Here is a 23,310-nt window from a genome sequence, read left to right as displayed (position 1 = left end):
TAAATTCATGGTGAAGAGGAGGATTTAGATGTATATTCAGGTGTGTACATGTTTGCTATACCTAAATCTGCTAGTAATACTCCTACAAACAAAATTCCATACAAGCAGAGTTTACAAATGGCATTTGCAAGTTCATTACTGACCCAACTTGATTGAGGGAAATACAGGCTGCGTGTAAACCATATAAAAAACGTTATTTCGAAAATATTGCAGAATGAAGAATAGGGTTGCTGTGGAAAAAGAAGAATAACAGTGATGTTTTCTTTTAACGATGGTGATTTATTTTCCACAGTTTACAAAACACCAAATATATATTTACAACTTACAGAACTTGTAACTAAAATACATACAGTAATAAACAATATTTTTCTTGTAGAATGTTTTATTCTATCATATATATATATATACAATGAGGCTTAACGGTTCAGACATTGAAGAGACAGGTTTAGTAGTAGGAAGGAAGAAGGAGTTTACGGCTGCTTAACGCTAAAGTTATCAGTGTTTCAGTAGTTTATACAATTGCAATGTCAAAGAGACTGAAGTTCAGTTGTTGATATATAAGAGAGACTTAGCACATTTATAGCCTTAAAAATCACATATCACATACGGTTCAGATTACAATAAACCTAATGCTTTAGGAATAGCAGCCATTACGTATCCCTGAACTTTAGCACTAGCTACATCCATTGCTCTAATTAATGTCTTTATTCTGATGTATAGTGTCTACGAAAAATCTTTGCCATGAAATTTGTTCGAAATATACTTCTATGGCATTCACCCAGTACAGGTGACACAACTTTGGATGTGTTCCATACGTCTTTGTAAGCAACTACGGTCACTGGATGGCTGCTTCCATGGACCAATATGTGAACACGACAGCCTATATCCCCAGCAATTGATACTTAAATTCTCTCACTTTGTCCTTCTTCTGCAAACTGCATCCTCTACTTCTTCTTGTTAGTCTAAGGAAAATACGTTTTATTCGTTTAAGACCTCCTACGAACACTTCAAAATCCAAGACGACAACTCCTACTGTGGTAGATGGCTAATCCTACATATACCAATCTGATATATGCCCTGTACCACGTAACATGAAGCATCACAATAGTGTATAACAGAAATTACATGTATCCAACTGGTGAATCACACAACATGTTTGTGGCAGGAAGGGCAGCTGCCCACTGTGGGTGTCACGCTACACTAGGCTGAGCGCCAGTCAGTTGCCACACGGTGGCTGGGGTGCCAGTGGTAGATGGAAAGTCCTTCCCCTTCCCTGACTGGTGTGTTTTCAAATAAAGACGCAAGTGGAGAGATCCAAACTAAGTGTTAAGAGAAGCATGTATAGTGACCTATGAGTGAATAGTAGATTGAGGGAAAAACATGTCACGTAGGTTAAAAACAGGCCTGGACCTGCACAAACACCCTTTGTCTCTGACGTCGTGGAGCCTCTCACAGCATCTCAAGTCTAACCAGAATTCCACACTGTTATAAGAAGCGCTATAGGTCTGAGATGGATTTTGACGTCATAGAGCCAGTGTCAGTGTTCTACACTGTTACAAACAACCCAACGGGTCCGTATTGGATTGTCACATCCTAGAGCCTGTCCTAGTATTCCTAGTCATCCAGCATGACAATGAGGCATCGTGCATTTCCCGCCAGTCTATACTTAGAAAAACTGCCAGACTTCCACAGGAAACACACTAGCCCAATTGGACTACTTTTTTAATTTCTCGACAAAATTTTAATCGGCCGCCATTATACTTAAAGGTAAAATGGCATGGATGACAGGTACCAGGCTGTCAGGAAATGTCATCGATTTCATCGTCAATGTCAAACTATCCAATTGCTAGTCCATTCAGGGGCACCTATCTCTGTAAAGTCGAATGTTTTCCGCACCTCATGAAAAAGACTATGTTTTGTGATACGAAGCCGGCCGCAGTGGCCGAGCGGTTCTAGGCGCTTCAGTCTGGAACCAAGCGATTGCTACGGTTGCAGGTTCGAATCCTGTCTCAGGCATGGATGTGTGTGATGTCCTTAGGTTAGTTAGGTTCAGGCAGTTCTAAGTTCTAGGGCACTAATGACCTCAGATGTTAAGTCCCATAGTGCTCAGAGCCATTTGAACCATTTTTTTTAATACGAAGGCGATTGTTGCTGACACCCACAAGTGGGAAACAGTCTAACCAACTGGACTGTATGTATATTCCAAGAATAACTGTCAGTGACACAATACAGCCCTTCAAATTCGTTGTTTTAGCAGAATACTGTCGTAACGTTACTTTCGTAAGTGACTCGTTGAACATATCAGATTAGTAATAATGTGGAACAACATAGCCGCAGACTGACGTAGATGTTCCATTAACAGCACCTAACTGATATTGGTCTCGATGGATGTTTGTGGTTGAAACATTGTTATCTAGCCACCATCAACATACGAGTATCATTCGTCAGTCTTGATGAAGGTTTAAGTATGAAGGTTTTCTCGATAGCAAGAAGCTACACAGGCTCATAAATGAACTCTACATATTAGCGACGACCATAAGCGTTACAGGCTGACAAGATTTTTTGATCACTAATTACGACAAGGAGCCACAACTCATCCCTGAAAGTATGTGCATAGGAACAGCCCAACCAGTCTAGGACTGGCAGCTCAGTGCCAGCAACGACGAATTGTACTCCGCTACCACCACAAAATCTGCAATGGACGAAGCTACTAGAGAACAGCTGATTGCATCTGACCTGGCTGAGGACCAAGGGCGGTGAGTATTACCCATTCTGCGACAGTATTTGGATACACTTGAATCTGAGGTGAAGAAAAAGCAAGCTATGTGGTCAACAGTAAAACACTGCATCAACATTGGACATTGTCCACGAGTTATGTAGGGCTTCTATAGGTCTAGAAAGTAGCCAGCTGAAAGATGGATACTTTTGGTTGAAGGTGCTGCCTGACCATTCAGACTTCAGAGAGTTGTGGGCTTTCCAAACAATATGAATGAAATGACGGTGATGATATGGTGGCCCTCAACTAAGTACCCTCCGACTCAGAGTTGCAATATTAAAAGTTTTGGCTGGTTTCGTTGTCTAGGGGTTAGGATACGTAGCTGCCGCATGACAGACAACTACTGCTGAGTCTACAGTATACGACAATAATATACACATGAATCGAATGTCTCTATCACTCGGCAGCTGCGAATTATGAAAGTAACATATAAATTTATAAATGAAAGATTGAAATTAAATAAAATCTGCAGGTACTAGCTTAATGACTTTAAATGATGAGTACTATAGCAGAAGTACTTTTGAGAATGCGGTCTATTTCTCCAAAACACTTATTGGTGTAGATGGTCCAGCAATTAAATAAAATATAAGTTGAATAACAGGGAAACAATAGATTCCTATTCCATGCAATTAGTTATGAACAACAACGTAACTCGCGAGATATTCACTTCTAAACGCATACTACGTCTTCACTGTAGAAGCCACGGAAATCACACAAGAGCGTAAGTCAGCACTCCAACATATTTCTGTCTCGCGCGACCACGCGCAAACTGCTCCAAATCTTTCCCGCGACTCGCCGTCGCGTCCACCACTTCCCCTGCCCTGTCCCGTACTGTCTAGAACTTCCGCCCTGCTCAGGACTATCCCTCCATTCACTTCGGTAGTTGCCTCCTGTAGTAATGAGCGCTGTGATTGGCTAGAGCGCTCCCTCCATGTCTCCAAGCCAATGAACACTCACAAACGTATTCATACACATACGGAATACTGAATTTACATTTAAACAACTCGAAATTAAATAAATATTGCTACAGCTGGACCATAAACACGCTCTAACACACATTATTAAATACATACACAATGAAATAAACATATATCAAAAGAAAGGAAGCAAAAGGTAGGCCAGGAGCCTAATGTCTCTGTGCTTTCAAACAAACAGCGATTATTTAACCAACGTCTTCATGATTAGTATATATCGGATAGAAACAAACACGTAGATGAATAAATATATTCATAAGCATGCTGCTACCGTTTTTTCGTGTAACTGTGGAGTACTTACAGACTGACGCTATCGATAGTAATCGGCCACTTTGACCTCCAATAACCCACGTACTATTTCAGTTACATGCATGTAATTCATACCAATTTAGGTTTACACTAATAGCTTTTTAAAGAGATGGCGATCGAGAAAATCGGATGAAGCGTTTATATTTTGTAAATTTGTTGCTGGGTGTTATTCGTATAATTTACCGTCAGATACTAAACTTTAACTAATAAAGATATTGAAAATATGATGACACCATCAGAATCGTCGTGCAGATAATAGTAATGTTTCTTTTTGAGGTATCATGATTCATCTGGCTACTAATAATTTCTACACGAGCTGCGAAATGCCTGCCATTAAGGTTTCAAGAAGTCCGCCGTCTTTGGCACTGCCGGCGTGCCTCCTGCACCGACACAGCGTCTCCACGGACCCCCTAGCTTCGGCCAGCGCCTGCCACCACGTGGTCAGCCGGCTGACCGGCCCGTGCCCGCCGTGCAGCCCGTGCAGCCGCTGCTTCCGCCGAAGTGGGAATACTTTCAGGGCGCCAAGACTCGCCCGTTGCCTCACAGAGTCCTTGGTCGTCTCCTGGGCCCCTTGTGAAGAAGTGCAGAATATGGCGTTCCTGCATAGACTTACAAAAGTTTGAAAAATGTCTCTACTGATGACATCCTAGTGTGTTTGAAAGTGGCAAAATGTATCTCTAGTAATGACTTTCAAACAGGCTACTAGCAAACTGAGGTTGAGGAACGTGCCCGGACCTTCGACGTACGACGGGTAACCTACTTATTCCCATTAATGAACGAAGCGTTATTGCTATCTGGATGACACTGTCGATTTTGGAAGACATTTGAATAACATCTAAGTCGCCTGACAACGGTTATGAAATATCTTCAGACTGATTTCTGATTCAGAAAAGGTGCATCTTCGCCACATGAGAAACAATAAGCTTTGGACACTTGCTTCATACCGACGGGGTCCTGTCTGATCCAGTGAAGATAATAGCTGTAACGATCCTCGGCGTATTCATAATGTGGAAAATTCTCTCAAAATGTGCTGATACTACCCGCGATTCATAAAGAACTTCTATTTTGTCTACCAAGGCACCTAATTTGCACGGGATATTTGAGGGCGACTTAAAATCTTCCTCCAACAACATGCCCGAAGCATGTTTTCTTGCCCATAAGGTGTCTCTGACGTCTTCTCCAGTACTAGCATTGTATAATGAGAATGCTGAGGCAGAACTTTTCGCTGGAATGTGGAATGGTTCAGTTATAGTATTCAAGAAGGTGCTTTCACAGTACTCTTTGCATTCCAGATGAACTACCTGCAACTGAGAAAGTGTGTCTTTCAGTTAGCTGAATCACTGAAATATTCTGGGCATATTTATTTGGCCAGCCATTCATCACTGAGGTAAATCACTATTCTATATTCTGGCTGGTTAGCATGGAAGGTCTGTCAGGTTGAGTGGTGAGATGGGCACTGAAGCTTCAGGAGCACGATGTCACAGTGGTACAAAAAAACGAACTCAACTGCTAATATGCTGACTGCCTTTCAGGGATTCCTTTGACTGAACATAAGAGTGTGGACCGTCATGCATTAAATCACATGGCACAGTTTTGCAGAAGACCATAGCCATACTGAAGGAGGAGGTACCGACCAAGGGAGGTTTACAATTAATAAATGGAACATTGCATTAGAAGTACTTCAATCTGATGGGGCAGAAAAGGTTGATGATCATCCCAATTCACGTATGGTGAGCTTTTCTCCTGTTTTTCCATGACCTCCAAAATCTATCGCCTAGAATTCTTAACGACACTAGACTGCCTTAGTTTCAGTTATCTCTGGGCAGATCCCTATCGCTCTGTTAGACATTATGTGAGCCACTTAAGGAATGCCAACAACGGAAGCACATGCCAAAACTGCCTCCAGGACATATGGTGCCAATTTTGCCAGCAGCAGCACCGTTGCAGCGAAATAGGATCGACATCTATGGCAGGTACCCTAAGCTGACATATACTAATCAAGGGGCAAAGATTTTGGCTGAGTACCTCACATTTTATGCTGTCACCAAAGTAGTTCCACTTGTGAAAGCTTCAGGAGCTTCATTTTTGAAATACAGAACTCCAAGAGTGATGATCTCTGGTCACAGAAATGTTTTCTTGTTGAGATTAGAATGTGAGGTAATTTCATGTTGCGACATCAGCCACAGGATGACGACTGCTATCCAGGCACAGACAAATGGTCTCACAGAAGACCAATGACACCTTGGCTGACCTTGTAAACTGATATCAATTAAAGAGCACTATATAAATTGACCCTTGTAACATTCGCTAAAACGGTCTTCACGACACTCATTCGGTTCCACAGTCGTGAGGCAGGAATGAAAAGGGGTACACAGTGCCTCTTCATCTCGACAGTGCTCAGTATAACTGCATGAAACACATCTTCAGTACGAAACAAGCAAGATAGCGGGGCTCACATACAGACAGACAGGGAAAAGATGGAGAGCCCTATAACGCCTAACACCATCCTGTGTGATACAGCCTGGGAGACTTGATGTGGACATTTTCAGCTGTGTGGGAATTTGGCATCTAGGAAAAGGTAATAAAGCAGATCTTCATTGGGTTATATCGTATCCTTTGTCGGTTCTCAGATGCCACATATAAAGTCGAGGATCATGATCTCCTCATCAAGAAGATCAATACGCAGAGATGTCACCCATGTACTTCATACAACGACCTACTAGAGTCCTGAGGAGCAGATCGACTCTGGAAGCTCCTCATTCAAGGAAACTGAAGACCCTCTTGACGACTGTGAAGATTTGTCTGAGGGACTACCTTCAGTGTTCGTCACCGTGAAGAAGACATGGGATGACTGGAAAGTCAGGAGCCCCAACTTTGCCATGCCGAGGTTCACTGACAAGATATAGATCGAGGGTGCTATAGTCGGCTCCAATGAGAACTTCAGAAACAGCACGGCGCTGTTTCTCCAAGAGAGTGATAAATTCTATTAGTTTAGAGTAGATTAGATTCAGTCTTCGTTCCATAGATCCAAAAATGAGATCATTCTCGTGGGTGTGGAACATTTCATAAACGTTATAGAAAATTTGCTATCCAAAATTTGAGTATTAATGGTTCAAATGGCTCTGAGCACTATGGGACTTAACATCTATGGTCATCAGTCCCCTAGAACTTAGAACTACTTAAACCTATCTAACCTAAGGACATCACATACATCCATGCCTGAGGCAGGATTCGAACCTGCGATCGTAGCGGTCACGCGGTTCCAAAATGAACTGCCTAGAACTTCTGTGTTGTCCTCATAATCATTTCATCATCACTGTCATGGAAGTCGCCCAATGTAGCGTCACCTGAAATAACACTTGCCACCCAGTGTCCGAACTTCCCAGGATGGGGCGCGTGGCCATCAATACCCACACGATCATATCATTTTGTCTAAATATTTGAATAACTACAGAAAACTGGGACTGCTAATATTTACAGAATTAGTACACTGTCAAAAGGTAACAAAGTTAAGAAATTTGAATAAATTTATTGTATACAAAATACCTGATCTTGACAGTTGTGACCAAGTGCTATCATAACAGAAATTTAACAATTTTACTTAAGCTGGTCTGACAGTCCCTCTTAAGATATTTATCTGTTGGGTAGAAGTAGTTGCGTACAGGAAACGTCTTTCAAACTCTGCTTAAACTGTGCATGTAGCTGAATCCAAGTTTTTAATGGTGCTGGCAAGGTATTGAAAATGCATGTTCATGAATAGTGAATCAATTTTGAACCAAGGTGGGTGATATTAGGTCCTTATGTAGATTGTCCCCATTCCTAGTATGGTACTACATATTGAGCTATTGGTTGAAATAGAGACATATTATTTGCAACAAATTCTTAAAGAAGTAAATATACCAAGAAGCAATGATTAGAATACCAAGTTTGTTGAACAGCTTTCTACACCACGTTCCCAAATATACACTACAAATGAGTCTTATTTACGTACTTTTGAACTCTAAAAACTTTTTCTTGGTTTGGCGAGTTACCCCTAAATATGTTCGCATATGACATTACAGAATGCATTTTTTTATCATTTGTATCTCCTACGTCTGACGCCATTAGCATTACAAATACAGACTTGCTTAAGCATGTTATAATCGTTCCACCCACTGTGGGTCTGTTCAGTTTGAATACTGATCCTCTCCACAACTTTGGTCGCAGGAACTTTGGTGCACTGGGAGCCCCACACACGTCCGCTCCAGTCACGCACTGCCGCCTGACTCCTAGCTGTAGACAACCTTCATGCCCACCACGCCTTGCCAACTTCCCCTGAGGTTTATGCTTCCTCTGTCTGCCTACTCTGTCTCTCACAATTTAATTACATAATGAAAGTTTGTTCCACCAAAACTGAACAAGTTACCAGTCGCTACACTGCGGTTACAATTAGATTTTTAGAACTAAAGAGCTTTTCAATATTAAATACTTTCCACAAATTTTTATAATTAATGATAACAATTTTATTAAATATAACAAGAAACTCAAATCCATTGAGGAAGAAATTTGCAGCTGTATTCAAGATTGTTTGGGCAAGACTCAACAACAGGCTTGGGCATAAAAGTATAATTGGATTTTTGTATCGATAACGAAACTCACTTCGTAATGTTAGCAGAAACTTGAGAGGGAACCATTAGATCACTAGTATGTAAGTTCCTCAATCATAATGCAATCGCAGAATGAGACTTTTATCATCCAACAACCAGTTGGAATAATTACAGTTTTGTTAGTGGCAGGTGTGACAAGACATCCTGCAATACATTACTAAATGCTTTCTCTGACAACTACCAACAACATATAGTTCTTAATTCCAGTCATGATGGAAATACTGTATAGTGGATCTAATGAGGCAAATACACCTGATCTGTCTGAGGATGTACACAGTGAAACTGATCTCAGTGACTATGTGACAGTTGTAGCACTAGCCATTACCAATGTAAAAAGTGCAACAAAAACAAGTAGATAGAGTTACATGTTCAGTAAACTAGATTAAAATGAAGAAATTGTTTCTTTCTGCTCAGGACAGAAGCGTGTACAGCGACTATGGCTGACAACCGCATTTGAATGCATTGAGAATTTGATTGTAGGAAGCACACAGAAAAATCCATAGATTCTTCGATGAAGAATCTGAATAACACTAATCACCAAGAACATGTCATGAAAGGCAGTGCGAATGATCACAGGCTTCTTTGACTGGCTGGAGAGTATAACAGATATGTGGGAAAATATTAACTGGCAGACACTCCGAGGAAGACGCTGGACATATTGCGAGAAACTTGGAAGAAAATGATAAGAACTGTCTATTTCGAAGCTACAAATATTCTTCAACTCATAACATCTGTAAAGATAAATTGAGGCAAATAACAGTATCCAGGCACTTGCAATAAGCGATCGCATGCTGCATCAATGGATTGGACAAAAACAAACTCCTACATAGAAAAAAATAAAAGGATTAATTAAAGTACAGAAACTCCACAAAATTTCTGACAAATATAACCGTGGACAGACAGTTTCAATTTGAAAGGAAACAAAATGGCCTAAGAATGACAATATTTTGTGTGTGGGTAAGTTTATACTTTTAAAGACCCGAAGTTGTGACTACTCTCATAACTTTCGTACTAGGGCAATTTTACTCTGGTGGACAAATCTGGTTATTTTCCACTGCACAATTTTGCAGGACATTAAGCATCGATAGAATGTAATTCATACTGATTATATAATTGCGTCCATTTTTGTTCAATTACTTTCAGCGTAGAACTGCACTTGTTTCCTTGATTCCCTAAGGCATTCGAAGCAGTTTCGGCATTTTCGAATCAAGAATATAATGCGAGCTTACTAAGGATCGGCTCAAATTCGAGACTGGATTTAGGACTTCAGAGCAGATAACGACAAACGTATAATATACTTATGTTGTTGGGAGTACATCAATGGCAGCATTATAGATCCATCACTGTTGTCATTTCCATTGTTTATTATACATACATTCCTGCTAAAAACTCCAGGTATACATATGGCTACTTAAGTTTAATAATGCTGAGAGCATTGAAGAGATTTCTGCAACATGCTGACGTAGCAGCTTCGCTTAATCTTTCTTGCCAAACATCCTGGTGTGACATCAATCTGTTGTGCGCCCGATGCCAAAGAACGCCACATATTGAGTCCCATCCAGTGTGTATCCCATTGATATCTACATGTTAGTTAGTTACGTGTTCCATTGATCAATTATGTGGAACATGTCGAGTGCATAAGAAAAGCACACTTGAATCAAGGCTTTTTTAAAGCTTAAGATTTTTATTATTTACACCTCTGGTTCTGTAGGACCAAATTGAGGAGCAAATCTTCAAGGTCATGGAGCGTGTCAGTACACATACAGTATTACCTACGCCATTCCCTTAAAGCGCAAAAAAAGCATATACTATACCTATGAATTTAACTGCGCCAAAGCCAGTCCCAAGCCCCCTTGTCAGGGATACGGTGAAGACCTCAACGGTAGTGGAGGCGGCGATGGAGGTCATCGGTACGGCGGAACTGGCGGAAGAGGCGAAGACACCACTACCCACTGGAATTCAGCGGGTAGTGATCAGTGTCTGTTCACCTAGTTGGCGCGGCTGCTTCATGCTGTTCTTGATCTCAATAATCAAGTCGTGAACATGTGACCTTCATGGAAGATCACCATGTAACAAGTTTCGACTTGAATGTGCATGATGGAACAAAAGGAAAGAAATCCACTACCCCAGGCAACAGTCTCTAGAATGAATTTTCCTGGTCATCTGATTCTGGGGGATCAGGAATGTCGTGTGCGGAAGAGTCGGAGGAAGATCAAAACAGAAAAACTTCATTGGAACTCTAAACACAAACACATTCTCCAAAGTAGGTAAACGCAAACAACTCAAAAATACAATGGAAAAATTCCACGTAAAAATCCTTGTGATTCAAGAAACACGATTTACTGACAAAAATCATTTTTATTCAAGAAACTTCAGAAGCTACAAAGGACAAACTGTAACCAGCTGAACAAGGAATACAAACAATTTGTCACAACTTTTGATGTGCACAAATCAGCTATAGATTCAATAATAAACTTCCATTCAACATCAGAAAGAATCTCCACGATCTCAGTAAAATCTGGAAACAAGGCATGCACACTGATAAATTCACATGCCACCACAAATGATTACAATGGAAAAGATCCACAGGTAATAGATGACTGCTAGAAACTATTGGAGGAAATCTCAAATAAAATCCCTACTCGTCACGTAAAAATTATGTTTGGAGATTTCAATGGACAACTCGACAGCGAGAAAAAATTCAGGGAAACAATGGGAATTCGTACAGGTCACAAGAGAACAAATAAAAACGGAGAGAGACTGATAACTTGTGGGAAAATTTTGATCTTAAAAACATGTCCACACAATTCCTTAAACCTGTAAACAAACTTACAAAATGGAAGTCACCAAATTCAACTTTCGGTGAATTTCAGATAGACCATGTTGCCGTATCTAATGAGAATAACAAAGAAAAGCTAAATGTACAAACAAGAAATAGATTTTTTGAGTCAGTACACCATCTACCTAACAGAAAGAAACCATTACTGAACAGAACAGTTAGAATAGCTCCAGACTACCTTAAGCTTAGCAAGAGGGAAACTGTCCAGGAAATTAGGCAATGAAACGTAACGAACTGGAAGGAACTTGCAGAAGTACTGAGAAACATTATGAAATTTGGCAAACACCCAAGAAAGTGAAAACACAGATGATGGAACAGCGCATCTGATCAAGCAATAGAAGAAAAACTACAAGCTTGGAAAACTTTCGGTAGCAACAAAAGTATAGAAAAATGATGGGAATTTTTGAGAATACAGAATACAGAAGAGTTCATCCAAGGCAATACGAAGAGAAAGACGCAGATATGATATAAGCCGACTTAAAGAAGTTGAACAAGAATTTATCAAGAAAAACACCAAAAAGTTCTTACAAAATTTTAAAAGAAAACTTACTTGGGTATTAGCCACATCATCTGTGCTTTCGCCAGCCTGATGGATCACTGGAAACCAACCCTAAAAATAACTGTCAAATTTTAGCTGCACTCAATTCTCAACTGTGAGCCTCCGACAGAACAACTAGAAAAAACCCACGTCCAACCCCGATTCAAATCCACCATCACTTAAAGAGGTAAAGGAAATAATAAATTCTTCGAAGAACAACAAGTCTCCAGGGGAAGACCGAATTATAGCAGAAGTATGGAAATTAAATTACAATAATCTCACACAAGCAACCCACAGAATTATATCAAACATCTGAGAAACTGAAATAATACCTGCAAAGTGGAAATGTGGATTAATTCATACTCTCCACAAAAATGCGCAAGAACTGATCCAAATAATTACAGAGGAATTTCTGTTCCCTATAATATACAAAATTTTTCAAAAGTCCTGTTAAACAGATGGACCAATGAATAGAGGAGTATCAGGCAGGGTTTCGCAAAGGTCGATCTTGCATCTAACAGATATGGAACTTAGAAAAAATTTTGCAAATGAGAAAATGTAGAAATACTGTGGTAACTTTACAGAAGTTCAGGATTCACAGGAAAACAAGGTTTTCAACAGTCATTAACAGACTCAATCTCCAAAGTTAAATTCATGGAAGAAACAGAAACATTTCAAATCCCTACTAGTGTTCACAAAGTAGATGGAATGTCTCCCCTTCTATTTAACATGGTTCTGGAAAACATTGTGAGGACATGGGAAAATAAAATAAAACCAATTAAGTTTGGGATTAAAAAAGAGCAGAGAATGAGGGTAAAGTGTCTGGCTTTCGCGGACGATCTTGCAGTTTTAATGAACAGTAGAGAGGAAGCCAAACTTGCTTAGGAAAAACTACACGAAATCTCACAGAAAGCTGTGCTACAAACGTTCTACGAGAAAACACAATACATGCAAAACGAAGCTGTAGATAATCTGCCCATTACCACTCTATACGGGAAAGTGGCACAAGTTGCCCATTTCACATATCTGGGAGAGATCATCCAACTATCGGGACTGAACTCAATAGCCAATAAAGATAGAACCTCCGGATTACAAAAAGCATATAAGATCATTTGGAGTCACTATAATAATAAATCTGTTTCTTTCTATGCAAAACTAAGGTATTACAACACAGTAATCCTACCAGAAGCACTATACGCTGCATAAACTACAGTGGTTCATGGTCGTTCGAAGATCAGAGAGGTCGAAAAGAAGAAAAAGAAAAATTCTGAGGAAACTATAAGGACCAGTGTTTTGGGAAGTTAGTCGGTTGAAGAGGCCAACTAAAGAGATTTACAAAGACATAGAAACAATAACAGACATCATTAGAAAGAGAAGGACGGAATTTTATGGATATATCAGCAGGATGAATAAAACTGGGCTCACAAGGCAAATCTTTGAGATAGTAAACAAGAGCAAAAACAAGAAAGAGTCGATCACCGAAACCAAAGAAGACATAAAAGAGCCATGAATCACAAGAGGCAACATAAACAATAGAGAACAGTTTAGAAACATCATGAAGAAACACACACTTAAACAAGAACACACAGAGAACAGAACAGGAAGAAGATGTTCGGAAGAATGTACGAGAGAACACACTGAACGTATGAAGAGAATTTGGGAAGAACAAAGAAAGAAGAAGAAATAATGACTACTCAAGTTCAATCTCTCTCTTAAAAGGGAATAATCGAAAAGAATAATTTATTTACTACTATTGAAGTATTCATCTATAGTATAGAAGGAATCGTCAAGGAGATATGATCTCAATTTATTTTTGAAACTATTATTGCTGTCTGTCAGGTATTTTATTTCATCTGGTAATTTATCGAAAAGTTTTACAGGAGCACATCTTACCCCTTTCTGTGGCAAGGACAGATTAAGTAGAGGATAGCGTAACTCTTTCTTTCTTCTGGTATTACAATCATGAATATCGCTGTTGTTTTTAAACTGGTCCATGTTTTTGAGGACAGATTTCATTGCTGAGTAAATGTAATGTGAGTCTGTAATAAGAATTCCTAACCTTTAAACAGATGCCTACAAGATGTGTGACTATGACCTCTATACATTATTCTAACCACTTTCTTTACAGAAGTGAATACTTTTTGCCTAAGTGTTGAGTTACCTCAAAATATAATTTCCTATGACATCAGGAAGTGAAAGTATGCAAAGTATGTTAGCTTGCTGGTATTCTCAAAATCAGCAATTATTCTGATTGCAAAACTTGCCAAATCTAGTCACTTTAGGAGATCCAAAATATAAATTTTCCTATTCAGATTCTCAGCTATATGCACACCCACAAACTTAGTATGTCCTACCCTGGTTACTGACTTCTGTTCATGTGTTATATTTATTAAAGGAACTGTACTCCTTGCAGTAGAAAATTGGATGTACTGTGTTTTTTTTTTTCAAAGTTTAGAGCAAGCTCATTCGCAGGAAACCAATCAATAACATTCTAAAGACATTATTTCTATCATTTTCTAATGGAGTTTCTTTCACTGGATTAATAATGATGCCTGTATCATCAGCAAACAGTGCCAGTTTAGCTTCTTGTTCAGATAAGAAGGGAGGTCATTTGAATATATAAAGAAAAGAAAATGACGCATGATCAAGCCCTGTGGAACACCTAATGTCGTTTCACCCCAGTTCGATGAAGTAGGAAACTTCCTTAAATCACTTAAACCATATAAAGAAACCTTTTGCTTACTTTTCTGTAGATGTGGATTAGACCATTCATATGCCGTTCCGTCTATTCCATAGAATTGTAATTTCTGTAACATAATGTCATTGTTCCAATAGTCAAATATTTTGTATAAGTCACAGAAAATTCCTACTGGTGACATTTCACTATTTAAAGGGTCTATTACGTTCGCAGTGAACCTGTAATTGTTTTTTCGGTAGAACAGCATTTTTGAAATCCAGACTGTGATTTACTAAGTGTCCCATTACTGTTGAGATGGCTAACCACTCTTGAGTACATTACTTTTTCGACGATTTTTGAAAATGCTGAAAGTAAGGATACTGGTCGGTAATTATTGACATCTATCGTGTCTGCATTTTGTAAAAATGCTTGACAGTGGCATGTTTTAACCAGTCAGAAAATACTTTGAGTTAGTGATACATTACAGATCTGAGTTAGAACATCAGCTGCAACTGCCCCACATTGTTTTAATAACTTGTTAGAAATGTCATCTACTTCAACAGAACATTTACTAGTCAAAGATGTAATGATTTTCCTTATTTGTAAAGAGATTGTTAGATGAAAATTGATCGGACAAGGATTTCCCAAAACTGAATCTTCCATGTACCTCTTGGCTTTTTCTTTTGAACTATTCTCGCCCATTTTTATACCTGCACTTAAGAAATGGTTGTTAAATACATTAGCTACTTGTGTACTGTTCGGTAATATGGTCTCATTCTCTTTAATAATAATACTACCTACCCCTGTGGTTTCTTTTCCTGTCTCTCTTCTAACAACAATCCACTCTGATTTGATTCATTTGCCCCAGTTGCTGATTTCATCTCTAGCATACACAATTTTTGATTTTCTGATAACTTTTCGCAGTATGTTACAGTAATTTTTATAGTGAAAATTACTTCTGGGTCTTCACTAACTCTTGCTCTCATACAATTTTCTTTTTCTTCCTGAAGGCACTTAAATACCGGCAGTAATCCAAGTTTCCTTTGAAACCTGTTTGGTATTACATTTAGTAATTTTGGGGGGCAACATTGTCCAAAAAGGGATATAAATTTACCAAGAAGTATGTAGTATTTATCATTAGCATTTGGCTCAATATGTTCATCTCCCCAATTAATCTTTCTTAAGCTTTCTCTGAAGTGTTCAATAGGAATCATGTTGACCAATCTTACACTTTTACTTAATTTTTTCTGAACTATACGCCTACTATGTTTTGTAAGTTAGTTAGTTGTGCATCATGGTCCGAAAATCCATTTATAACAGGTAAAGTATGTGTTAGTTTTACATCCTGTTGCTGTACAAGTACATTATCTATTACAGTGCTACTGTTTTGAGCTATACTTGTAGGGAAGGTGATCACTAATTCGGATCTGTATGTCATCCACAACACTTCTAGTTCACTTTTCCTGTCAGAATTCTTGGATTGCAGTAATATAGCTTTTCCTAGGAAGGGAAATTGTTTGTTGGGGACCAGTTATAAGCCTGTCACGTAATTATCCAGTCTGTTCCTAGTACGGGCATGTTTGTGCCATTCATCAGCTTACTTGTAAGCAAACAGATTTTGCAGAGGCCTCCATTCCCCTGGTGCATCCTTTATATAGTTCAAGGTGTAATATCGTTCATAAATTTTTAATGTTAGCAGCAGAAGTCTAATAGATATCTGTAAGCTAATAATTGCCTACATTATAGGGCGACCATGGCGGACCCCTTGTCCTCAGGTCCAAAGATGGCTACAAGCAGATCGGCATTGCCAGCTTTTACTATGAGAAGTGTGAAGTACCTCTACCTGGTGGCTACTCCAGGGTAACATACTTCCTCGACTGGATCACAAGAACTGCTCAAATCAGTGTCACCTGAGAAGGTGGTATTGACTGTGTCACAGTTTCGTCACTAGATCTCATTCCATATGTATTTTAATTACAATGAAAAATGTCAGAACAGAACACTTAATAATGGCCAAAAAATATGTTCTCAGACCACTGTCCAACTGAATGCTAACGTAGCATAAATGCTACATTAATTTTTCCCTTTTTCATCTCATGGAGTAGACTGAAACTCGCTGTCCTCGATTGTAGCATACACCATGTGCTTTATATAAATCAGTTGTTTTTCTCTCTGAATGTTCCAGCAAGTGACAATATGTGATTGAAGAAAACTGTTTAACTGTGGGTCAACATGGTTTCAAGTAATAAAATAAATATATAAGTACGTTTCTTTTTACTAACGTGTTTAGAGCGTGTTTTATCATGTTAATACACTCAAATCTATGGAATAATTATTATTTGTTTTATGGCAACACCCTAGTGGTATATTTTTCGATGTATCACTGGGACTGCATTCGGCAATGACCTGTATTAAAAATTCCAGGGGAACTGTTTTCCCAGTTTTTTGGTATTGGACATTGATTTTTCAAAGACTTCAGTTATCTTCGAACAACAATACTAAACAGTTTGGACATGTTCTAAAAATTCGGTGAATTACATTTTGTTTCTTAAATTTCCTGTTTTAGTGTTTTTTGCCACAGAACACTGCATTGATAACCAGTATTAATCCTGCATTCACAAAATGTAAGTTAGGACTCAGGGGACTATATATGTTATTTAGCTTACATCAGCACACTTAGGTCTGTCAGCAGAGGAGAGACATTGAAGACTGAGCGTTTAGTAACCGATAGTGACACTTACTGAATGTAATATTATACTTAGGGTTAAAGTCTTGTTTCACAGCTACTCAGGGCCTCACAGTAACTGACTCGCCCTGCAGTGCCACCGAACACTGGAAGAAGAGGATTAATTGAACACTACTCCCTGATAATATATGAGCGATAATTGTAGATCCACCTAACTGTGGCAAGATGAATGTTATCATTCATTCCTAACACATCCAGATATTATCTACTTCGAACATGTGTACACATATTCGACAAAGCTATTGTAGCCTAAACACCAGCTATTACAGTAGATTTGCCTTGTATAGATGGTTGTAACATACACAACATTCAGCAAGACGCAATATCCTACAGCCAGAAAGAGTGAAGGCAAACACAGTGCTTATATTTGATGATGTTGCAGTGGAAAACCTGGTTCAAATACTTAAGTATGGGAACTGACATCTTTTTTATTCTATGGTTCCTAAGCAGTTGGTAAGGGATAATGTAAACCTTATTGTTGTGTTCCAACAAGACAATATGAATTCAACACACATTTATCAAATACATGTAGGAAATTCTGTGATGTACAGTTAATTTATAAAGATAACAGAGGAAACAGGTAAATGAATGACAGACAATAAAATCGAAACTTTCAGTAGTTTTCCTACATATAAAATGAAGGAGTTGAGTATATCAGTATACAGTACATTGTGATTATATTCACACATATGTCACATGTTCAGTCTGAGAGGAGGTGTATGAATACACAGAACATTTGTCCATGTGTAGATGCACAGATTTAATCAATGTATCGTATCATAGCGAGGAAACTGGAAAAAAATCATCAGCAGAAGATCGAATAAAATGGTCGACATTAAGTCTGTGATGGTTAATTAGCTCACAACAAGAACATTTTTAAGATAATTAATGTGCAAACTGGAAGGACCATGTTAACTGAGTAAACATTGCAAGATATGAAAAACACTAACGTAAAGATATTAAGGGGACAAGTAAATGTTAGAATCCTACTGAAGTTAATAGTTATATTAAATATAAAGATTGATGACAATGAACGAATTTTAGAAATATGGGGAAAATGAGTCTACAGACACCATACAAGTTGCGTATTTCATCGAAATCAATGGAGTATGCAACAGCATGTTGGCGAAAGGTAAAGTCATTGATGCACAGAAAGGGGTTCGACAGAAACTACGATTTCTTAAGTGGGACTCTCAGAATGAGTTCAGTCTCTTAGAGAAAAGCTTAATCCAGCTGTATCTATAATTACTTTCACACACACTTCCTAAGTCAGATGAGGATAAAGAAGAAGAAGAAATATAATATATTATTGCTGATTGCTTTGGCTGTCTACATATTTGGTCAGTAGGGAAGAACCATATACGTATGGTCCACAGCCTATAAGTTTAGCCAAGCATGCTCTAAATGTTGAGGGTAAGGAATTTGAAAGAACGCATGCTCTAATGTATCTAATATTCTTAAAACCTTCAAAACCTGGCAACCATGTACCGAAATATCTAAAAATTTGTAGTGAAATACTACATATGACAAACAATTAGACGAACAAAAAGTCATAACAGTAGTAAACACCCAAACATTATGAAACATGTGTTATGTGGTCAAGGTACTGACATTCAGCACAAAAAGAAGAACATCAGTCTCTGGAGTACATATATTATGACGCTCCCATTGAAATAATAGGGCAGGTATGACTGCTCACAGCATTAGCCACCGCTGAGAATATGCTCTTATGAATTAAACCATATCAGTCATTTCATAATTTAGGGAAAGACAAATCATTGTACAGTTATGTAGAGAGTAGTTCGAGAACTATACAAACCAGCACACAAAACGTTCTCTTATAGGCATGTTACCGTACATGGGCTGGATGACTTGTGGCAGTATTTAAGAGTGAAAGAGGATTCAAGTACATCTTAATGGTTATTCATATATACTCCAATTTTTCCTGGATATTACCTGTAAAAACATAAAGGAGGATGCACGTTGCACATTTTATGACCAACTAAGGCAGTTGCCTGAAAACCTTCAAACTGGCCATGGAAGTGAAATTTACTTTTTTCATTTGAAAGTGGTAATATAGCGGTTCAGAATACACTAATACACTGCGTCCTCCCACTTCAAATCTGATACCTTGGAATGTTTGAATAGGATGATAAAAAAACAAAATTTTCAAGCAGTTTAATCTCTAAATAACATACAAATGGCTAGACAGCATAATAATGATATCGTAAATACTGTACACAATCCTAATAAAATGGCAAATCTGTAGTGTCAGACATTTAATGTAGATAATTTGGTGTGCATTTCAGAGTAAAAGAAATGACATATATCGAACTGGCCAACAGAGATATTAACCATTTTCGAACTACAGAAAACAAACGCAAGAATGTATGTCTTAAAAGATGGCAACGGCGAAGAAAGTGCTGGCTTTTTGGCATAGAAGAAGTGGAGAAAAGCTCTGAACCAGATGCGTTTCTTGTAGAGAGTTTCATAACACATCCAGGATTAGGTCTCTAGTTAAATAGGTTGGTTTCCCATCAATAGACGATAGTTCAGTAGGTGCCTGTGATTTGCTATATAGTGTGTTTCCGCAAGAGCGAGCAAAAACTTAAGAGGATATAGTGGATGCTCCATTGATCAATTGGAGGTAGGGAACCTTGGCTCAGAGAAGCCAGCAAAAGGAAATAATAGGGATAAAATGCCAGTGCTGTGTACTCTTTTATTTACATTAGTTGCACTCAACTGCAAATACCATCACTGACGCAATGAACGAACCATTTGCACTGCATCTTTTAAAACATGCTGAAACTGACGGCCATCAGCCTCAATGCAAGCATAATATCGGCAAACAAGATTCTGACGTACATTGAGATATATCATTGGTGTGTTTCGAATCACATCACCGGCAGCTGCAATTCTGACAACCATCACCGTAATCATTGATGTCTCATATACAAGTGATTTTAGATATCCCCATAGGAAATAATCGACTAGTAGGCCAAAGAAAAGGACCTCCCCTCCCAATCAAGGGACCAGACTTGGATCACTTCTTAGTGATCAGGCTAGTTCTCTTAGTTTTCTTCCGGGAAATAAAGAGCCAAGCAAAGAAACAGCACAGTATGTGTAAACTTGTGCACATGTTAGTTACAGATAAGCTTGAAAACACTAATGCTAGTCAAAGCGGTAGACAACTTTACTTCCATATCGTCTTAACCTGACTTCTCCTACTGCAGGTTCCCTATCTAAAATTGTTCAGTAGAGCGTTCTCTACATTCAGTTAAGTTTTTATACTCTCTTACAGAAACACCCTGTCCAACATGGAGTGCAAACATCAAACCGTGCAGTAGCGTAACATTAGTGGTACTAAGTGCATCAGAGGTGGCGGTAGTATTACAGATAAACTACCGATCGAATTACACATCCCAACATATAAATACTATGGACCTGGAACGACGCTTCAAAAACAGTTAGCAAATGGTAATGAGAGAATTAATTTGTCGGATGAGGCTTGGAAGAAGTATGAGATTGCACATCCTACAAATCAGTGTTTGGCAGAATCTCAGGCTGCGGATCAAATATTGGCTGATAAAGCAAAGACAATACGCGCGAGAAGAGACATATTTACGCATTACAGCATTTGTAGCTTATTAAACGATGAGCACCAAGCATAAATAGGGTTTGGAAGTAAATTTGCAATAAGTTACGAGAATTGCTCGTCGTACACTAAATAATAAAAAGACAACTCAATGATGTTTAAAAAATTGCTTCCATTCAGTGGTGTAAACAACAAAAAGCGCATTGAAGTGCAAAGGAGGAAGGAGAAGAAGAAGAATGAATCAAAATGCCTAAGGTTCTCCCAATGTATAAGGCCATATCTGAAATTATTCCTTTTCTAACACTGGCAGATCTTTCAGCAACTGGCTCATTAGTTAGAGATGTGGCAGTCATCGCCTGAACAGTGAAAAATGCTAAAATTATCCAGGCACAGCTTGATGAGGTGAAATAGCATAGCTGGATGATGGGATCTTCCGCTGTTGGGAAAGAATTGTATTTAAAACAACTTAGAAAAGGGTTCTGGCTGTTTGTAATAGCAAAATCTCCTGGCTTCGCTACCCAACTGACCACTTACAAATACTGATCTCCTTAAATCTGCCCAAATACTTGATATTCCAAGGTTTCGTAAAGTATTTATATGGGACACATTGTCTAAGACTATATGAAAAACTAATGGATTGAGGATTGTGACTTTAGATGTAGCAGGGGGAGCTAGAACTCACAGGGTGGGATATGTTAGAAAACCCATGACTAGTGTCTACTATTTTGATTTGTTTGATGACATGATGACCTGCATCCGCCAGTAGAATTACGCCGCTACCTTACCAGCAACATTGTGTTCTATATTTGTTGAAGCTACCAAAACAGTGATACACAATTGCATGCTCACCTGTGCATCAAGCTTGCCTGAAATTTATAAAGCAGAATGATCTATAATGATCAGCATTACCTGTCCATTCATTAGCTGAGATTTAAATGTGATGTCGTACAAAAATTCAAATGTGTGTGAATTCCTAAGGGACCAGACTGCAGAGACCATCGGTTCCTAGACTTACACACTACTTTAAACTAACTTATGCTAAGAACAACAAACACACCCATGCCTGAGTGATGACTCTAATCTCCAGTGGGAGAGATATTGTACATTCTGATTGTAAAAGAGTGAGCCACAGTATAAATGTGCAAATTTTATTCCACCAATTGATTTGAGCAGAGGACACTGCTGTATCACACCGATTGGATTGTAGACATAGAACAGTATTCCCAATATCACAAAGGCAAACCATAAGCTACATCTTAAGAATGATAAAGCTATGGAAATAAAACCTGGCACATTTGATATTGATATTAAAATCAGATTTTTGAATGGTCTGAAAAAGGGCCTGTGTTACAGGCAAATAGGCGAATACGCTTAGCTCAGAAATAAGGACAATGGAAAAGGCAATACACTTCATCCACAATTGCTCAATAAGACCCATACTAGCTTTCTCAAGCATTCAGGTTTAGCATAATTCTGATAAATTTTATGTGCCAGATAAAAATAGTAATAGTTTCCTATATTTCAACTAGGAATTTTGGAAAAGTGGTGATAATGCTACAGTTTGATAGAATGTTACATGTGATGTTTCAACATTTGTGTTTTAAAGAATAAGATATGAACAGAAGAGGGTCAAGCTTGGCCACACACATAATGTGATTGTAGCTTTAACACGTAAGCATTAACTCTTAAATCGTTAGATTTGAATGGTTGTGAAAACGCAGGATGTTTCAAAGCAAAATAGTGGTAAGTTAAATGCATGTATACGTCTCAAACAAGTTGATGAGATACTTCAAGGGCAAGAAGCATGTAATTATGAGCTTTAAGCTGGAATTTGTCTTGGTAAAAAATACAATATATTCAATGAGGATGTGGTAATTTGAATGAGATTATGGTAGATAAAATAAGATGGAATATGTCTCATATCAGTGTAACAGATCAGGAACATTTGAATTTTTAAAGATTTTGAATCATGCTATTCATCTGCCATTAACATTCCGTTGATGGGAGCACTTTGACTATCCTATTTTAAGCACACATAGGCTATTAAAACGTTCATTCAATTAGGAATACCAAGATTCATTATACTAGCTTTCCAAACCAATATAAATGGCAACACAGTAAACGATTCAAGCGTATTTGACAGCTGTAGTTTAACTAACTCAGCAAATATAGCATCACTGAAACCTCTGAGGGATGTTAAATGTGAAGTA

General features: G+C 38.4%; 1 protein-coding gene across 1 annotated transcript in view; it reads left to right on the top strand.

The window, feature by feature from the left end:
* LOC126291855 (brachyurin-like) overlaps nt 1-17,024 on the top strand; it is a 508,030-nt gene extending 491,006 nt beyond the window's left edge. Inside the window, exon 6 of the mRNA XM_049985577.1 lies at nt 16,506-17,024. Coding sequence (XP_049841534.1) covers nt 16,506-16,673 — 168 coding nt within the window. The 3' untranslated portion in view covers nt 16,674-17,024. The remainder of the gene's footprint in view (nt 1-16,505) is intronic.
* Nucleotides 17,025-23,310: the final 6,286 nt, after the last annotated feature.

This window comes from Schistocerca gregaria, chromosome 9, assembly GCF_023897955.1.
Source record: "Schistocerca gregaria isolate iqSchGreg1 chromosome 9, iqSchGreg1.2, whole genome shotgun sequence".
Lineage (NCBI taxonomy): Eukaryota > Metazoa > Arthropoda > Insecta > Orthoptera > Acrididae > Schistocerca > Schistocerca gregaria.
This window is presented reverse-complemented; position numbering and strand designations above follow the sequence as displayed.